The sequence below is a fragment of the Salvelinus fontinalis genome, chromosome 3, assembly GCF_029448725.1.
Source record: "Salvelinus fontinalis isolate EN_2023a chromosome 3, ASM2944872v1, whole genome shotgun sequence".
Taxonomy (NCBI): domain Eukaryota; kingdom Metazoa; phylum Chordata; class Actinopteri; order Salmoniformes; family Salmonidae; genus Salvelinus; species Salvelinus fontinalis.
The window spans coordinates 67,062,915-67,082,867 of record NC_074667.1 but is presented as its reverse complement, the minus strand read 5'-3'; the positions used below and the strand labels follow the sequence as shown (position 1 = coordinate 67,082,867).

At 45.0% G+C, this 19,953-nt stretch overlaps 1 protein-coding gene across 2 annotated transcripts in view; it reads left to right on the top strand.

Annotated features, from left to right (window-relative positions):
• LOC129851360 (synapsin-2-like) overlaps window positions 1-19,953 on the top strand; it is a 231,378-nt gene that overhangs the window by 181,172 nt on the left and 30,253 nt on the right. For both annotated transcript variants that reach the window (XM_055917849.1, XM_055917850.1), the window contains exons 7-10: window positions 2,104-2,246; window positions 3,418-3,492; window positions 6,405-6,507; window positions 19,731-19,862. In XM_055917849.1, the coding sequence (XP_055773824.1) occupies window positions 2,104-2,246; window positions 3,418-3,492; window positions 6,405-6,507; window positions 19,731-19,862 (453 nt within the window). The remainder of the gene's footprint in view (window positions 1-2,103; window positions 2,247-3,417; window positions 3,493-6,404; window positions 6,508-19,730; window positions 19,863-19,953) is intronic.

The window sequence follows — 19,953 nt, the reverse complement described above, 5'->3', positions numbered from 1 at the left end:
AACACGAGGAACACCGGATCTTAAAGGGTCTGAATACTGTCAGAATGCCCTGTTTACACAGAACACGAGGAACACCGGATCTTAAAGGGTCTGAATACTGTCAGAATGCCCTGTTTACACAGAACACGAGGAACACCGGATCTTAAAGGGTCTGAATACTGTCAGAATGCCCTGTTTACACAGAACACGAGGAACACCGGATCTTAAAGGGTCTGAATACTGTCAGAATGCCCTGTTTACACAGAACACGAGGAACACCGGATCTTAAAGGGTCTGAATACTGTCAGAATGCCCTGTTTACACAGAACACGAGGAACACCGGATCTTAAAGGGTCTGAATACTGTCAGAATGCCCTGTTTACACAGAACACGAGGAACACCGGATCTTAAAGGGTCTGAATACTGTCAGAATGCCCTGTTTACACAGAACACGAGGAACACCGGATCTTAAAGGGTCTGAATACTGTCAGAATGCCCTGTTTACACAGAACACGAGGAACACCGGATCTTAAAGGGTCTGAATACTGTCAGAATGCCCTGTTTACACAGAACACGAGGAACACCGGATCTTAAAGGGTCTGAATACTGTCAGAATGCCCTGTTTACACAGAACACGAGGAACACCGGATCTTAAAGGGTCTGAATACTGTCAGAATGCCCTGTTTACACAGAACACGAGGAACACCGGATCTTAAAGGGTCTGAATACTGTCAGAATGCCCTGTTTACACAGAACACGAGGAACACCGGATCTTTCCATGACAGACTGATCAGGTGAAAGCTATGATTACTTATTGACAAATCACTAATAGGAGAAAATTGGAACCATACATGTTGTGTTCCATACATGTTGTGTTCCATACATGTTGCGTTCCATACATGTTGCGTTCCATACATGTTGCGTTCCATACATGTTGCGTTCCATACATGTTGTGTTCCATACATGTTGTGTTCCATACATGTTGCGTTCCATACATGTTGCGTTCCATACATGTTGCGTTCCATACATGTTGTGTTCCATACATGTTGTGTTCCATACATGTTGTGTTCCATACATGTTGTGTTCCATACATGTTGCGTTCCATAATGTTGTGTTCCATAATGTAATCTACTGTGTATTCAGTTATATCTGTAATCTACTGTGTATTCAGTTATATCTGTAATCTACTGTGTATTCAGTTATATCTGTAATCTACTGTGTATTCAGTTATATCTGTAATCTACCGTGTATTCAGTTACATCTGTAATCTACTGTGTATTCAGTTATATCTGTAATCTACTGTGTATTCAGTTATATCTGTAATCTACTGTGTATTCAGTTATATCTGTAATCTACTGTGTATTCAGTTATATCTGTAATCTACTGTGTATTCAGTTATATCTGTAATCTACCGTGTATTCAGTTATATCTGTAATCTACTGTGTATTCAGTTATATCTGTAATCTACCGTGTATTCAGTTATATCTGTAATCTACCGTGTATTCAGTTATATCTGTAATCTACCGTGTATTCAGTTATATCTGTAATCTACCGTGTATTCAGTTATATCTGTAATCTACTGTGTATTCAGTTATATCTGTAATCTACCGTGTATTCAGTTATATCTGTAATCTACTGTGTATTCAGTTATATCTGTAATCTACCGTGTATTCAGTTATATCTGTAATCTACCGTGTATTCAGTTATATCTGTAATCTACCGTGTATTCAGTTATATCTGTAATCTACCGTGTATTCAGTTATATCTGTAATCTACCGTGTATTCAGTTATATCTGTAATCTACTGTGTATTCAGTTATATCTGTAATCTACTGTGTATTCAGTTATATCTGTAATCTACCGTGTATTCAGTTATATCTGTAATCTACTGTGTATTCAGTTATATCTGTAATCTACCGTGTATTCAGTTATATCTGTAATCTACCGTGTATTCAGTTATATCTGTAATCTACCGTGTATTCAGCTATATCTGCAGCCTGTAATGATGATGTTGTGTTATGCTGTCTGTGTATCCAGGTAAAGGTGGATAACCTGAGTGTGTGTTATGGTTAGGGTTAGTTGTGTGAGGGTTAGATGTAATGTGTTATGCTGTCTGTGTATCTAGGTAAAGGTGGATAATCTGAGTGACTTCCAGGACATAGCCAGTGTGGTAGCCATCACTCAGACTTACACCACCACAGAACCATTCATAGATGCCAAGTACAACATCAGGGTCCAGCGGATTGGCAGCGATTATAAGGCTTACATGTAAGTACCTGTCCTTGTATGTAGGTGTGTGTAGCTCAAAAATCACATTTTATTTGTCAAATGTTCCGTAAACTACAGGTGTAGACTAGAGGTCGACCGATTATGATTTTTCAACACCGATACCAAGACCGATTATTGGAGGACCAAAAACAGCCGATACCGATTAATCTGACGATTATTATTATTAATTTTTTTATATATATATATATATTTGTAATAAATGACAATTACAACAATACTGAATGAACAATGAACACTTTTATTAACTTAATATAATACATCAATAAAATCTATTTAGTCTCAAATAAATAATAAAACATGTTCAATTTGGTTTAAATAATACAAAACACAGTGTTGGAGAAGAAAGTAAAAGTGCAATATGTGCCATGTAAAAAAGCTAACGTTTAAGTCCCTTGCTCAGAACATGAGAACATATGAAAGCTGGTGGTTCCTTTTAACATGAGTCTGCAATATTCCCAGGTAAGAAGTTTTAGGTTGTAGTTATTACAGGACTATTTCTCTCTATACATTTGGATTTCATATACCTTTGACTAATCTCGGGAGTTGATAGGCTTGAAGTCATAAACAGCGCTGTGCATCCCAGCATTGCTAAGAGCTGCTGTTTGAATGAATGCGTATGTGCCTGCTCCTGCCTACCACCGCTCAGACTGCTCTATCAAATATCAAATCATATCCTTAATTATAATATAATAAACACACAGAAATACGAGCCGTTGGTCATTAATATGGTCAAATCCGGAAACTATCATTTCGAAAACAAAACGTTTATTCTTTCAGTGAAATACGGAACCGTTCCATACTTTATCGAACGGGTGGCAACCCTAAGTCTAAATATTACTGTTACATTGTACAGTACAGTAATAATGACTCCGTCATTCCTGTAGAGTATCTTCTGTTTCCAGAAGGTTTTCTATGAATGTGTTTCCAACAGATCTTTCACACCTGCGGCCCAACGATGGTACTGGACCTGAAATTATTAGCCGCTTTTTGGAATCTTTCAGCGCTAGAATCAGTTCTTTAAAATCAATTTTCAGACGTTCCCGAGCTAGCCCTCCTGATGTTGTTTGACCCCACATGGACTGGTATCGAGGTCCTGAATAGGTGTAGGTGTGTGTGTGTTCACCATGTCTGTTTAATGTTTCTCCCCCAGGCGGACCTCTATCTCTGGGAACTGGAAGAGCAACACAGGATCAGCCATGCTGGAACAGGTGGCCATGACAGACAAGTGAGTCACATCGGTCTGACTAATATTACAAGCAAGGGAGGGGTTAGAGTTTATGGGAGGAGTTAGGGTTATAGGGAGGAGTTAGGGTTATAGGGAGGGGTTAGGGTTATAGGGAGGGGTTAGGGTTATAGGGAGGGGTTAGGGTTATAGGGAGGGGTTAGGGTTTATGGTAGGGGTTAGGGTTAGGGGTTAGAGGTTAGGGTTATAGGGAGGGGTTAGAGTTCATGGTAGGGGTTAGGGTTATAGGGAGGGGTTAGGGTTATAGGTAGGGGTTAGGGTTATAGGTAGGGGTTAGGGTTATAGGGAGGGGTTAGAGGTTAGGGTTATAGGGAGGGGTTAGGGTTATAGGTAGGGGTTAGGGTTATAGGTAGGGGTTAGGGTTATAGGGAGGGGTTAGGGTTAGGGTTAGGGGTTAGAGGTTAGGGTTATAGGGAGGGGTTAGGGTTATAGGGAGGGGTTAGAGTTTATGGTAGGGGTTAGGGTTAGGGTTATAGGGAGGGGTTAGGGGTTAGGGTTATAGGGAGGGGTTAGAGTTTATGGTAGGGGTTAGGGTTTTATCTACTCTACTCTGCTCTTCACTGACCAAGTAAATTAAAGACAATGCTAGCAACACCACTCTGCTCCTTTTAAAGATTCCCAATACAGAGAGATTTGCACTTCCCTCAAATCCTGGATGTTGTGGAGCGTGTTCTGTCCAGGGTGGTTCTGAGTAGATCACGCAAACAATGACTGAATTATTGTTCTGTCCAGGGTGGTTCTGAGTAGATCACGCAAACAATGACTGAATTATTGTTCTGTCCAGGGTGGTTCTGAGTAGATCACGCAAACAATGACTGAATTATTGATCTGTCCAGGGTGGTTCTGAGTAGATCACGCAAGCAATGACTGAATTATTGTTCTGTCCAGGGTGGTTCTGAGTAGATCACGCAAGCAATGACTGAATTATTGTTCTGTCCAGGGTGGTTCTGAGTAGATCACGCAAGCAAACAATGGCTGAATTATTGATGGCCAAGCTGCTCTACTCTGCCTGCCTCCTCTCCTCCCAAGAAGCCAACCTCCTCTTTGCCTGAAACCAGCAGACTTGAATGATAATATGGCTTCTTGGCATTCGAGGAACTACTTTGAGAGACTGTAGCCTGCAGATACAGTACAGTCGGTGTGGAGACGCATCAGTGTGGTTGAGTCGAATGGGTCTCATCAGTCCCTGTAGCTCATCTTAGAGTTGTAGGCTCACTGCAGTCCCTGTAGCTCATCTTAGAGTTGTAGGCTCACTGCAGTCCCTGTAGCTCATCTTAGAGTTGTAGGCTCACTGCAGTCCCTGTAGCTCATCTTAGAGTTGTAGGCTCACTGCAGTCCCTGTAGCTCATCTTAGAGTTGTAGGCTCACTGCAGTCCCTGTAGCTCATCTTAGAGTTGTAGGCTCACTGCAGTCCCTGTAGCTCATCTTAGAGTTGTAGGCTCACTGCAGTCCCTGTAGCTCATCTTAGAGTTGTAGGCTCACTGCAGTCCCTGTAGCTCATCTTAGGCTCACTGCAGGGCCTGTAGTCCACATGCTGTAACTCAGGTGGTTCACTGAACTATGCGCTTGTGATATGTAACCTTGCCTGAGACCTGAAGACTCGTGTTAGCTCCCCATGATAATGGCCAGGATTTAGCTCAGTGGTAATTTACACCGTCTTGATTAATGTGAACGACCCAGGTTTTGATACCTGGTTGGTTACACTGACATTGTGATGTCTCTCTTCTGTCAGGAACAAGCTGTGGTTGTCTTTAACTCAGTGGGCTAACCCTGTCTCTCTCAGGAACAAGCTGTGGTTGTCTTTAGCTCTGTGGGCTAACCCTGTCTCTCTCAGGAACAAGCTGTGGTTGTCTTTAGCTCTGTGGGCTAACCCTGTCTCTCTCAAGAACAAGCTGTGGTTGTCTTTAGCTCTGTGGGCTAACCCTGTCTCTCTCAGGAACAAGCTGTGGTTGTCTTTAGCTCTGTGGGCTAACCCTGTCTCTCTCAAGAACAAGCTGTGGTTGTCTTTAGCTCTGTGGGCTAACCTTGTCTCTCTCAGGAACAAGCTGTGGTTGTCTTTAGCTCTGTGGGCTAACCCTGTCTCTCTCAGGAACAAGCTGTGGTTGTCTTTAGCTCTGTGGGCTAACCCTGTCTCTCTCAGGAACAAGCTGTGGTTGTCTTTAGCTCTGTGGGCTAACCCTGTCTCTCTCAAGAACAAGCTGTGGTTGTCTTTAGCTCTGTGGGCTAACCCTGTCTCTCTCAGGAACAAGCTGTGGTTGTCTTTAGCTCTGTGGGCTAACCCTGTCTCTCTCAAGAACAAGCTGTGGTTGTCTTTAGCTCTGTGGGCTAACCTTGTCTCTCTCAGGAACAAGCTGTGGTTGTCTTTAGCTCTGTGGGCTAACCCTGTCTCTCTCAGGAACAAGCTGTGGTTGTCTTTAGCTCTGTGGGCTAACCCTGTCTCTCTCAGGAACAAGCGGTGGTTGTCTTTAGCTCTGTGGGCTAACCCTGTCTCTCTCAGGAACAAGCTGTGGTTGTCTTTAGCTCTGTGGGCTAACCCTGTCTCTCTCAGGAACAAGCTGTGGTTGTCTTTAGCTCTGTGGGCTAACCCTGTCTCTCTCAGGAACAACAGTGGGCTAACCTTGCAGTGGTTGTCTCGGGAACAAGCTGTGGTTGTCTTTAGCTCTGTGGGCTAACCATGTCTCTCTCAGGAACAAGCTGTGGTTGTCTTTAGCTCTGTGGGCTAACCCTGTCTCTCTCAGGAACAAGCTGTGGTTGTCTTTAGCTCTGTGGGCTAACCCTGTCTCTCTCAGGAACAAGCTGTGGTTGTCTTTAGCTCTGTGGGCTAACCCTGTCTCTCTCAGGAACAAGCTGTGGTTGTCTTTAGCTCTGTGGGCTAACCCTGTCTCTCCTGTCAGGTACAAGCAGTGGGTGGACATCTGCTCAGAGATCTTTGGAGGTCTAGAGATCTGTGCAGTCAAAGCCATCTGTGGAAAGGATGGGAAGGACTACATCACTGAGGTATGCTCTGATCTCTATAATATTGTCATTAAGATCCCATCAATTACCTGATATGTTACACATTCTATTTGTCTGTGGTGGTGTTCAGTAGACCAATGAAGAGTTATGTCGTTCATTTTAGCCTGTATGTTATTGTTTAAAGTGTTTTTCCTTCTAAGTAGGGTTGGTAGTCGGGCTGACAGTAGAGCTGACAGTAGGGCTGATAGTAGGGCTGATAGTGGGACTAGTAGAGGTTGTTGGGCTGATAGTAGGTCTGATAGTAGGGCTGATAGTGGGACTAGTAGAGGTCATTGGGCTGATAGTAGGGCTGGTAGTAGGGCTGATAGTAGGGCTGATAGTGGGACTAGTAGAGGTCGTTGGGCTGATAATAGGTCTGGTAGTAGGGCTGATTGTGGGACTAGTAGAGGTCGTTGGGCTGATAGTAGGTCTGATAGTAGGTCTGGTAGTAGGGCTGATAGTAGGGCTGATAGTAGGGCTGATAGTAGGGCTGATAGTGGGACTAGTAGAGGTCGTTGGGCTGATAGTGGGGCTGATAGTAGGTCTGGTAGTAGGGCTGATTGTGGGACTAGTAGAGGTTGTTGGGCTGATAGTAGGTCTGGTAGTAGGGCTGATAGTGGGACTAGTAGAGGTCGTTGGGCTGATAGTAGGTCTGGTAGTAGGGCTGATAGTAGGGCTGATAGTAGGTCTGGTAGTAGGGCTGATAGTGGGACTAGTAGAGGTCGTTGGGCTGATAGTAGGGCTGATAGTAGGGCTGATTGTGGGACTAGTAGAGGTCGTTGGGCTGATAGTAGGTCTGGTAGTAGGGCTGATAGTAGGGCTGATAGTAGGTCTGGTAGTAGGGCTGATAGTGGGACTAGTAGAGGTCGTTGGGCTGATAGTAGGGCTGATAGTAGGGCTGATTGTGGGACTAGTAGAGGTCGTTGGGCTGATAGTAGGGCTGATAGTAGGGATGTTAGTGCTGATAGTGGGGCTATTAGAGGTAGTAGGGCTGATAGTTGTAGTAGTGCTGATAGTAGGGCTGACAGTATTAGTAGGGCTGATAGTGGGGTTGGTAGTTGTAGTAGGGCTGATAGTAAGGGCTGATAATGGGGTTATTAGAGGTAGTAGTGCTGTGGGGCTAGTAGAGGTAGTAGGGCTGATAGTAGGGCTGATAGTGGGGCTGGTAGAGGTAGTAGGGCTGATAGTGGGGCTAGTAGAGGTAGTAGAGCTGATAGTATTAGTAGGGCTGATAGTGGTGCTAGTAGAGGTAGTAGGGCTGATAGTGGGCTGATAATGGGGTTAGTAGAGGTAGTTGTTCTGATAGTGGGGCTAGTAGAGGTAATAGGGCTGATTGTAAGGGCTGATAATGGGGCTAGTAGAGGTAGTAGGACTGATAGTGGGGCTAGTGGAGGTAGTAGGACTGATAGTGGGGCTAGTAGAGGTAATAGGGCTGATTGTAAGGGCTGATAATGGGGTTAGTAGGACTGATAGTGGGGTAAGCAGAGGTAGTAGGGCTGATAGTAGGGCTGATAGTGGGGCTAGTAGAGGTAATAGGACTGAGAGTGGGGCTAGTAGAGGTAGTAGGGCTGATAGTGGGGCTAGTAGAGGTAATAGGACTGAGTGGGGCTAGTAGAGGTAGTAGGGCTGATAGTACTAGTGGGGCTGGTAGTGCTTGTAAGGCTGGTAGTGCTTGTAAGGCTGGTAGTGCTTGTAAGGCTGGTAGTGCTTGTAAGGCTGGTAGTGCTTGTAAGGCTGGTAGTGCTTGTAAGGCTGGTAGTGCTTGTAAGGCTGGTAGTGCTTGTAAGGCTGGTAATGCTTGTAAGGCTGGTAGTGCTTGTAAGGCTGGTAGTAGGGCTGAGAGTGGGGCTAGTAGAGGTAGTAGGGCTGATAGTGGGGCTAGTAGAGGTAATAGGACTGAGTGGGGCTAGTAGAGGTAGTAGGGCTGATAGTACTAGTGGGGCTGGTAGTGCTTGTAAGGCTGGTAGAAGGGCTGGTGGTATTGCTGGTAGTAGAGCTGATAATCAAATCAAAGTGTATTTGTCACCTACGCCGAATGTAGACCTTACAGTGAAATGCTTACTTACAGGCTCTAACCAATAGTGCGAAAAAAGGTGTGTGTGTGTGTAGATAAGTAAATAAATAAAACAACAGTAAAAATACATTTGAAAATAACAGTAGCAAGGCTATATACAGACACCTGTTAGTCAGGCTTATTGAGGTAGTATGTACATGTAGGTATGGTTAAAGTGACTATGCATATATGATGAACAGAGAGTAGCGGTAGCGTAAAAGGAGGGGTTGGCGGGTGGCGGGACACAATGCAGATAGCCCGGTTAGCCAATATGCGGGAGCACTGGTTGGTCGGGCCAATTGAGGTAGTATGTACATGGATGTGTGGTTAAAGTGACAATGCATATAAGATAAACAGAGAGTAGCGGCAGCGTCCAAAGAGGGGTTGGGGGGGGGGGGGCACAAAGCAAATAGTCCGGGTAGCCAATTTATTACCTATTCAGGAGTCTTATGGCTTGGGGATAAAAACGTTTGAGAAACCTTTTTGTCCTAGACTTGGCGCTCTGGTACCGCTTGCCATGCGGTAGAAGAGAGAACAGTCTATGACTGGGGTGGCTGGGGTCTTTGACAATTTTTAGGGCCTTCTTCTGACACCGCATGGTATATAGGTCCTGGATGGCAGGCAGCTTAACCCTAGTGATGTACTGGGCCGTACGCACTACCCTCTGTAGCGCCTGGCGGTCGGAGGCCGAGCAGTTGCCGTACCAGGCGGTGATGAAACCGGTCAGGATGCTCTCGATGTTGCAGCTGTAGAACGTTTTGAGGATCTTAGGATCCATGCCAAATCTTTTTAGTTTCCTGAGGGGGAATAGGCTTTGTCATGCCCTTTTCACGACTATCTTGGAGTGTATGGACCATGTTAGTTTGTTGGTGATGTGGACACCAAGGAATTTGAAGGGCTCAACCTGCTCCACTTCAGCCCCGTCGATGAGAATGGGGGCGTGCTCCTTTTCCTGTAGTCCACAATCAGCTCCTTGGTCTTAGTTACGTAGAGATGGCAAACAAGTATTATTCACACACATGAAAGTTCACATGTTCCATTGGGCATTTCTGTGAAGAAAAAAAAACATATTTTACATTCAAATGCCTCTCCCATGAAGTAGAGAATCACCTAGTTTCATGAAACGAGTCACACGTGAATTTCTCTTCATTAATACATTAGTTTATACTGAAGTGTACATTGTCATTAACTCTAATTTTGTTAGTTGTGTTCCAACATTCCCTCCAGCTTGTACCAATATGGGGCAACAGGTGGTTAGAGCGTTGGGCCAGTAACCAAAAGGTTGCTAGATCAAATCCCCGAGCTGACGAGGTAAACATCTGTTGTTCTGCCCCTGAACAAGGCAGTTCCCTGTTCTTAGGCCGTCTTTGTAGATAAGAATTTGTTCTTAACCAACTTGTTGTTACGCACGCCTCTTGGAGGGAACGCAACACCCTGCTACACGTACCTCCCCATGGAGTGAAAGAGGTATGTGACTGTAGGGTGAGGATGACAGAGACAAAGATTTTTACAATTTACAGGGAATTTATTTCCTTCACGCACTCATTTGGGGGAAAGGATGGAACCAAAGCAAAGAAAGTAAAAATTAGAGCCCCTCTCTCCTACCTACAACTTACACACTAACCAAAATACAGGGGATGGTCCGCCCAGGTCTACCTAGTGTGCATAGACATAGTACGGGTATATATATGTGCCTGCATGCCTCTTGCCTAAGCACTCCCAAGGTGCCTTCCCCTTCCCCCCTGGGAACAAAAACAGAATAATACAAACTTAACGTGAACAACTTCACCAATCAGTCAGCAGGACTAAAAAATACTTCATACAGACCAACACCGAAACACAGGACATACCAAGAAACTCGATCCTAACAAAGGAACACGGGCTTATATCCTGCTGCAGAAGGAGTCTGTAATTCAAGACAGCTGTATCCCCTGACGAGAGGGCGTGGTCAGAGCGCCCATTAGCAATGGGGCCGACCAATCAGCTGCTTTGGACTTCAGGAAGCCATTTCCTGAAACACACATAAACCCACAACAACACAACAACACAGAAACTGGGGAACGTAACACTTGCCCAGTTAAATAAAGGTTACATTTAAAAATATATATATCTGTTATTTTTAAGTCTGGGTTCCAATAGTTTATATATATATTTTTTAAGAGCTTGTCAGTTGGATAGTCTTTCTGCAAGGTTTTGTATATCTTACCTATAATATGAACATCCTTTTCTAACTCAAATAGGAATCCCTCAAGATTGCTATGATGTCCAAAATATTTCAAATCAAATTGTGATAAAATAAAATGTACACTACCGTTGAAAAGTTTGGTCACTTAGAAATGTCCTTGTTTTTGAAAGAAAAGCACATTTTTGGTCCATTAAAATAACATAAAATTGATCAGAAATGCAGTGCAGAAATTCTTAATTTTGTAAATTACTTTTGTAGCTGGAAACGGACGATATTTTTTTAATGGAATATCTACATAGGCGTACAGAGGCCCATTATCAGCAACCATCACTCCTGTGTTCCAATGGTATGTTGTGTTAACTAATCCAAGTTGATCATTTTAAAAGGCTAGTTGATCATTAGAAAACCCTTTTGAAAAAATGTTTGCACAGCTGAAAACTTCTGTTCTGATTGAAGAGGCAAAAAGGTATTTTTTTTATTTTATTTTTTTCTATCCAAGATGGCGTAGCAGTCAGACGTCTTTGTCCTTCGTCTTGTCGTGTCCCATGTACATATCTTTTTATGTATTTTTCTTCACATATATTTTTTATATTATTCTAAACCTCAACTTCAAAATACTCTCCTGCAACACGCCTCACCCAATGTGGTGTGGATCTGTTTTTTCTAAAGTATTTGTATTTACCTCGGAACCGGAATCCCCCAACAGCAGCTAGCCAGCTCACTAGCTACTAGCTAGTATCAAATCAAATTTTATTTGTCACATACACATGATTAGCAGATGTTAATGCGAATGTAGCGAAATGCTTATGCTTCTAAGAGGCTAAAGAATGTTTTGGTCAGGAAGTTTGTGCCAAATGAGTTCTGTTTGACTCACATATATAATTCAAACGGTTTTAGAAACTAGAGAGTGTTTTCTATCCAATAGTAATAATAATATGCATATTGTACGAGCAAGAATTGAGTACGAGGCCGTTTGAAATGGGCACCTTTTATCTGGCTACTCAATACTGCCCCTGCAGCCCAAACAGGTTAAATGAAAGAAAGACGGGAAATGAAACACAGATTAAAAAAATTATAATAATCACTTCCGGGTTAGATTTCCTCAGGTTTTCGCCTGCAAAATAGTTTTGTTATACTCACAGACAATATTTTGACAGTTTTGGAAACTTTGGTGTGTTTTCTATCCTAATCTGTAAATGATATGCATATTCTACGATCTGGACCTGAGAAATAGTCTGTTTACCTTGGGAACGTTATTTTAAAAAAATCTGACGTCAAGAAGTTAAACTACATCTTTAATCATAATTAAGCTTTGCAATAGCATTTGACTTTCAACAATTCACTATCTATAATGAACCGTTGAGAGTGCCACCAGAAAAGTACAAAGATCTTTTATAGCCAGGATACACCCCTCAACTTACATGACAAACCACAGATCTTAGGAACAGTTCACAAAGGTTAAGATTTGTATGAAAGATATCTATAAAACATAGCAGACAGTTACTGCTGTGGCAACAGTTCTCATTGTAAAGACCAGTGTCTGGCCCCCTCCTACTCCAAACTGGAACCCGTCTCACCCTGGTACGGTATAGCATGAAAACATTACCTTTACTATCTGGAATGCTCTTTAGGCTTTATTACCCAAAGACATCGTAAATCTCCTCTGTCAGGGCTATCTCATAGAGGCCCATCCTCAGTGGAACACACACACAATACTCTATTCTGTCGAATGTAACAACTATTATAATGTAATACAAGTATTATAACATCATCTTGCAATTTTCCACGACACACTGCAGTATGGAGAAGTCAAAAACCCTTTGTGTGTAGAGAGAGACTCTGCCAAAACCCTTTGTGTGTAGAGAGCGACTCGGCCAAAACCCTTTGTGTGTAGAGAGAGACTCGGCCAAAACCCTTTGTGTGTAGAGAGAGACTCGGCCAAAACCCTTTGTGTGTAGAGAGAGACTCTGCCAAAACCCTTTTTTTTTTTTTTTTTTCTTTTTTTGGGGGGGGGTGGATCAGCTTAATATTGTGGAAAGAATGTTGCTTCCAATGTAATTGTCTGCATCATTTCCAATCCCCCATATTTTTGGGGGTAAATATATATATCCATTCACGTATGCATACATATACACATATATACATACACATACCTACATAGACATACATACTTTTTTTAAAGAGTATACCTTTATTATTATTCCCCGCAAACCCTACCACCGATCCCCCAATTGGAGTAAACTGATAAACATTTCTGTTTTTACCTTCAATTTATACATCTTATACACATTTTACAGACAACCCTTTGTGTGTAGAGAGAGACTCTGCCAAAACCCTTTGTGTGTAGAGAGAGACTCTGCCAAAACGTTATCAAAAGATTGGACATTGAAACAATATTTCTAACATAAAGAATGTGGGAAATGGTCTGTGGGGATCTAAACAATAAATCCTGTCAAAGGTTTGTTTTGTGATATCTGTCACGTTCCTGACCTATTTATGTTAGTTTTTGTGTGTTAGTTGGTCAGGACGTGAGGTTGGGTGGGCATTCTATGTTATCTGTTTCTATGTTGGTTTAGGGTTGCCTGGTATGGCTCTCAATTGGAGGCAGGTGTTTGGCGTTCCTCTAATTGAGAGTCATATTTAGGTAGGCGGTTCACAGTGTTTGTTTGTGGGTGGTTGTCTCCTGTGTCCGTGTCAATGTTTGCACCATACGGGACTGTATACGGTTTGTTCATTTCATGTAGTCTGTTCCTGTTCATTTCGTTCGTCACGTTGTATGTAAGTTCGTCGTTTAGGACTGTCTACTTTCGTTTTGTTATTTTGTATCATTTTCAAGTATAGTTCGTTTTGTCTTGTTAAATAAATTCATCATGTCATTTCAACGCGCTGCACCTTGGTTCAATCCCTGCTCCTCCTCTTCTGATGAAGAGGAGGAGGATTATCGTTACAGAACCACCCACCAATCCAGAGCCAAGCAGCGGTTTAAACGGAGTAAGGGACAGTGCAAGAAGGAGGAATGGACTTGGGACGATGTATTGGACGGTAAAGGTTGCTACACATGGGAGGAGATCCTGGCTGGAAGGGATCGCCTCCCATGGGAACAGGTGGAGGCACTGAGGAGAGCAGAGGCTACTAGAGTGAAGAACCGGAGTTATGAGGGGACGCGTCTTGCACGGAAGCCCGAAAAGCCCGTGAGTAATTCCCAAAAATTTCTTGGGGGGGGGCTAAGGGGTTGTGGGCCAAGGGCAGGTAGGAGACCTGCGCCCACTTCCCAGGCTAACCGTGGAGAGCGGGAGTACGGGCAGACACCGTGTTACGCAGTAGAGCGCACGGTGTCTCCTGTACGTGTGCATAGCCCAGTGCGGGTTATTCCACCTCCCCGCACTGGTAGGGCTAGATTGGGCATTGAGCCAGGTGTCATGAGGCCGGCTCAACGCGTCTGGTCTCCAGTGCGTCTCCTCGGGCCGGCATACATGGCACCTGCCTTACGCATGGTTTCCCCGGTTCGCCTGCATAGCCCAGTGCGGGCTATTCCACCTCGCCGCACTGGCAGGGCGACCGGGAGCATTCAACCAGGTAAGGTTGGGCAGGCTCAATGCTCAAGAGAGCCAGTACGCCTGCACGGTCCGGTATTTCCGGCGCCACCTCCCCGCCCCAGCCTAGTACCTACAATGCCTACATTACGCACTAGGCTACCAGTGCATTTCCAGAGCCCTGTTCCTCCTCCACGCACTCTCCCTGTAGTGCGTGTATCTAGCCCGGTGCCTCCAGTTCCGGCCCCACGCACTAAGCTACCAGTGCGTCTCCAGAGCCCTGTACACACTGTATATTCTCCCCCTACTAATCCTGATGTGCTTGTCCTCAGCCCGGCGTCACCAGTGCCGGTACCACGCATCAGGGATAGAGTAGGCTTTGAGAATACAGTGTGCCCTGTCCCTGCTCCCCGCACTAGTAGGAAGGTGCTTATCATTAGCACGGTGCCTCCAGTTCCGGCACCACGCACCAGGTCTACAGTGCGCCTTATCCGGCCAGAGCCATCCGTCTCCCCAGCGCCATCTGAGCCATCCGTCTCCCCAGCGCCATCTGAGCCATCCGTCTCCCCAGCGCCATCTGAGCCATCCGTCTCCCCAGCGCCATCTGAGCCATCCGTCTCCCCAGCGCCATCTGAGCCATCCGTCTCCCCAGCGCCATCTGAGCCATCCGTCTCCCCAGCGCCGTCTGAGCCATCCGTCTGCCAGGAGCCTGCAAAGCCGCCCGTCTGCCATGAGCCTGCAAAGCCGCCCGTCTGCCATGAGCCTACAGAGCCGTCAGCCAGACAGGAGCCGCTAGAGCCGTCAGCCAGACAGGAGCCGCTAGAGCCGTCAGCCAGACAGGATCTGCCAGAGCCGCCAACCAGACAGGATCTGCCAGAGCCGCCAACCAGACAGGATCTGCCAGAGCCGCCAACCAGACAGGATCTGCCAGAGCCGCCAACCAGACAGGATCTGCCAGAGCTGCCAACCAGACAGGATCTGCCAGAGCCGCCAGAGCGCCATGAGCAGCCAGAGCCGTCAGAGCACCATGAGCAGCCAGAGCCGTCAGAGCGCCATGAGCAGCCAGAGCCGTCAGAGCGCCATGAGCGTCGAGAGCCGTCAGCCTGCCATGAGCGTCGAGAGCCGTCAGCCTGCCATGAGCGTCGAGAGCCGTCAGCCTGCCATGAGCGTCGAGAGCCGTCAGCCTGCCATGAGCGTCGAGAGCCGTCAGCCTGCCATGAGCGTCGAGAGCCGTCAGCCTGCCATGAGCGTCGAGAGCCGTCAGCCAGCCATGAGCATCGAGAGTCGTCAGTCAGCCATGAGCTGCCCTTCAGCCTGAAAAGGCTGGATACCCAGAACTGCCCATCAGTCCAGAGCTGTCTCTCTGTCCGGAGCTGCCTTTCAGTCCGGAGTTGCCCCTCTATCCTAATCTCCCTCTCTATCTTCATCTATCTCTATAGTCTTATCTATCCCTCTATCTTGATTTATCTCTCTGTCCTGGTGTTATCCTTATTTAATATATTATTAAGAGAATTGTGTGGGGGAAGAAAGAGGGTGGACATTCTATGTTGGAGGAAGTTAGGATGGATTATGGTGGGGTGGGAACCGCGCCCGGAGCCTGAGCCACCACCGTGGTTAGATGCCCACCCAGACCCTCCCCTAGACTTTGTGCTGGTGCGTCCGGAGTTCGCACCTTGTGGGGGGGGTACTGTCACGTTCCTGACCTATTTATGTTAGTTTTTGTGTGTTAGTTGGTCAGGACGTGAGGTTGGGTGGGCATTCTATGTTATCTGTTTCTATGTTGGTTTAGGGTTGCCTGGTATGGCTCTCAATTGGAGGCAGGTGTTTGGCGTTCCTCTAATTGAGAGTCATATTTAGGTAGGCGGTTCACAGTGTTTGTTTGTGGGTGGTTGTCTCCTGTGTGCCGTGTCAATGTTTGCACCATACGGGACTGTATACGGTTTGTTCATTTCATGTAGTCTGTTCCTGTTCATTTCGTTCGTCACGTTGTATGTAAGTTCGTCGTTTAGGACTGTCTACTTTCGTTTTGTTATTTTGTATCATTTTCAAGTATAGTTCGTTTTGTCTTGTTAAATAAATTCATCATGTCATTTCAACGCGCTGCACCTTGGTTCAATCCCTGCTCCTCCTCTTCTGATGAAGAGGAGGAGGATTATCGTTACAATATCATTAAGGACGGTAGAACAAGATAACTGTAACTCTGAAAGTAGACACGTCCGAGTTACCAGGGTTGCATCTAAATGTTGTAAAACTTATATGATTAAGTGTAAGAATGCTTTTGTGAAGATGAAATGGTGGCTACACGGCTGACAAATGGTTTAACCTCTACCGAGCACCTACCCCGGGTCCGGGAGCACCCCCCACCCCCCCCCCCCCCCACACTGATTAGCATCGCTAGCATAGCGTCACAATTAAATAGTAGCATCTAAATATCATTAAATCACAAGTCCAAGACACCTAATGAAAGATAGAGATCCTGTGAATAAAGCCACCATTTCAGATTTTTCTAATGTTTTACAGGGAAGACACAATATGTAAATCTATTAGCTAAACACATTAGCAAAAGACACAATTTTTTTACTCCAACAGTTTTTTCCTGCGTCAGTAGCTATCACTAATTCGACTAAATAAAAATATATATAGCCACTAACCAAGAAACAACTTTATAAGATGACAGTCTGATAACATATTTATGGTATAGCATAGTTTTTTTTTGAAAAATGTGCATTTTTCAGGTATAAATCACAGTTCTACATTGCAGCTGCAATCTGAAATAGTGCCGACGCAGCCAGAACAATTACAGAGACCAACGTCATATAACTAATTACTTATCTTAAAACATTTCAGAAAAAATACACAGCGTACAGATATTGAAAGCCCAACATCTGGTGAATCCAAACAATATTTCAGATTTATTAAATGTTTTATAGCGAAAACAAAATTTAGCGCTAAATTAGCATAGCCACGCCAGCCAGAACCAGCTGGGCGCCCACGACCAGTTCACATGCACGACAGATATATGAAATAACATCGTAAATTGGGTCTTACTATTGCTGATCTTTCATCAGAATGTTGATCAAGGTGTCCTTAGTCCTGATGAGTCGTTCAATCCATTCATAATGGCAACTTTCCCTCTTCATTTAGCATATGTACTGGTCGACTGGCCAAAGTAAAAAAAGTCACAGAACGGAACACGGCAAAACTCCCGAAAAAATTCAAATAATCTGATTAAACTATATTGAAAAAACATACATTACGATGATATGGTCACATGTATCAAACAAACTTCGAGACAGAGATAGTTTTCATCCGTAACGGCAGCAAAACAGTAGACAATCGCACCTCCAAATCGCGCGATTCAGAGAACCGGAAGTTGTCGGTCACGCCAAAGAAATAGGTCTTATTTCACGTCAGTACAAGATAAACAAAAAATTTCTCCTCTGACGCCCTCTTGACACCCAGAGGAAGACGAATGAAGTGTGTTTCGGGTCATAGGTGGCGTGACCATATATAGGCAGAGCGTTGAAGCGAGCATACACATCTTGCATTCTTCTTCTTGGTCAGGGAAAGTGCTGTCAAATGACTTCTGTTTCACTCGGAGACAAAATTGAAACGGTTTTAGAAACTATAGATTGTTTTCTATCCAATGGTATTAATTATATGCATATAGTAAGAGCAATAATTGAATAAGAGGCAGTTTAATCTGTAGAGGAAATTATGCTCATGCGAAAACAGCACCCCCTGTATTCTCAAGAAGTTAAATCTACCAGACCAGAAAATATTAAGACTCTGAAACTCTTGAGTGAAGAAGATAAAGACTACATCTGAACATTCAGTCTGCAGCTGTTTAAGTACTTTTGTCTAGCAAACGTGGCAGAGGACCACCGCGTGTGGAACATCTGAAGGATCAGGCCTCCCGAGTGGCGCATTGATCTAAGTCACTGCATTGCAGCGCTAGCTGTGCCACTAGAGATTCTGGGTTCGAGTCCAGGCTCTGTCGCAGCCGGCAGCAACCGGGAGACCCATGGGGTGGCGCACAATTGGCCCAGCGTCGTCCGGTTTAGGGGAGGGTTTGGCCTGCAGGGATGTCCTAGCGACTCCTGTGGTGGGCCGTGCACGCTGACATGGTCACCGGGTGTACGGTGTTTCCTCCGACACGGTGCGCTGGCTTCTGGGTTAAGCATGCAGCGTGTCAAGAAGCAGTGCGGCTTCGGTATAGGACTGCTGAGGACTGGGGTAAAGTCATTTTCTCTGATGAATCCCCTTTCCGATTGTTAGGGGCATCCGGAAAAAAGCTTGTCCGGAGAAGACAAGGTGAGCGCTACCATCAGTCCTGTGTCATGCCAACAGTAAAGGATCCTGAGACCATTCATGTGTGGGGTTGCTTCTCAGCCAAGGGAGTGGGCTCACTCACAATTTTGCCTAAGAACACAGCCATGAATAAAGAATGGTACCAACACATCCTCTGACAGCAACTTCTCCCAACCATCCAGGAACAGTTTGGTGACGAACAATGCCTTTTCCAGCATGATGGAGCACCTTGCCATGAGGCAAAAGTGATAACTAAGTGGCTCGGGGAACAAAACATCGATATTTTGGGTCCATGGCCAGGAAACTCCCCAGACCTTAATCCCATTGAGAACTTGTGGTCAATCCTTAAGAGGCGGGTGGACAAACCAAATCAAAGTTTATTTGTCACGTGCGCCGAATACAACAGGTGTAGACCTTACAGTGACCTTACTTACAGGCTCTAACTAATAGTGCAAAAAAGGTGTTAGGTGAACAATAGGTAAGTAAATAAATAAAATAACAGTAAAAAGACAGGCAATATACAGTAGCGAGGCTGCATACAGACACTGGTTAGTCAGGCTGATTGAGGTAATATGTACATGTAGATATGGTTAAAGTGACTATGCATATATGATGAACAGAGAGTAGCAGTAGCGCAAAAGAGGGGTTGGTGGGTGGCGGGACACAATGCTGATAGCCCGGTTAGCCAATGTGCGGGAGCACTGGTTGGTCGCCCCAAAACCCACAAACTCCAAACTCTGACAAACTCCAAGCATTGATTAGGTAATAATGGGCTGCCATCAGTCAGGATGTGGCCCAGAAGTTCATTGACTGCATGCCAGGGCGGATTGCAGAGGTCTTGAAAAACAAGGGTCAACATTGCAAATATTGACTCTTTGCATCAACTTCATGTAATTGTCAATAAAAGCCTTTGACACTTATGAAATGCTTGTAACTATACTTCATTATTCCATGGTAACATCTGACAAAACATCTGGTAACATCATCATGGTAACATCTGACTAAAGACACTGAAGCAGCAAACTTTGTAAAATGTATATTTGTGTCATTCTCAAAACTTTTGGCCATGACTGTATACTGTGTCTTTGGGTTGCCAGGTTGGTTGAAGTTCTAACTGCTGTATACTGTGCCTATGGGTTGCCAGGTTGTGGGTTCCTCCATGCAGCTGATCGGAGAGCACCAGGCAGAGGACAGGCAGCTCATCTCTGATCTGGTGCTGACTAAGATGAACCAGGCTCAGCCAAGGACGGCCCCTCGCTCTCCTGTCCAGAGACCGGTAAGGAAGCTATCACTGTCCTGTCCAGAGACCGGTAAGGAAGCTATCACTGTCCTGTCCAGAGACCGGTAAGGGAACTATCACTGTCCTG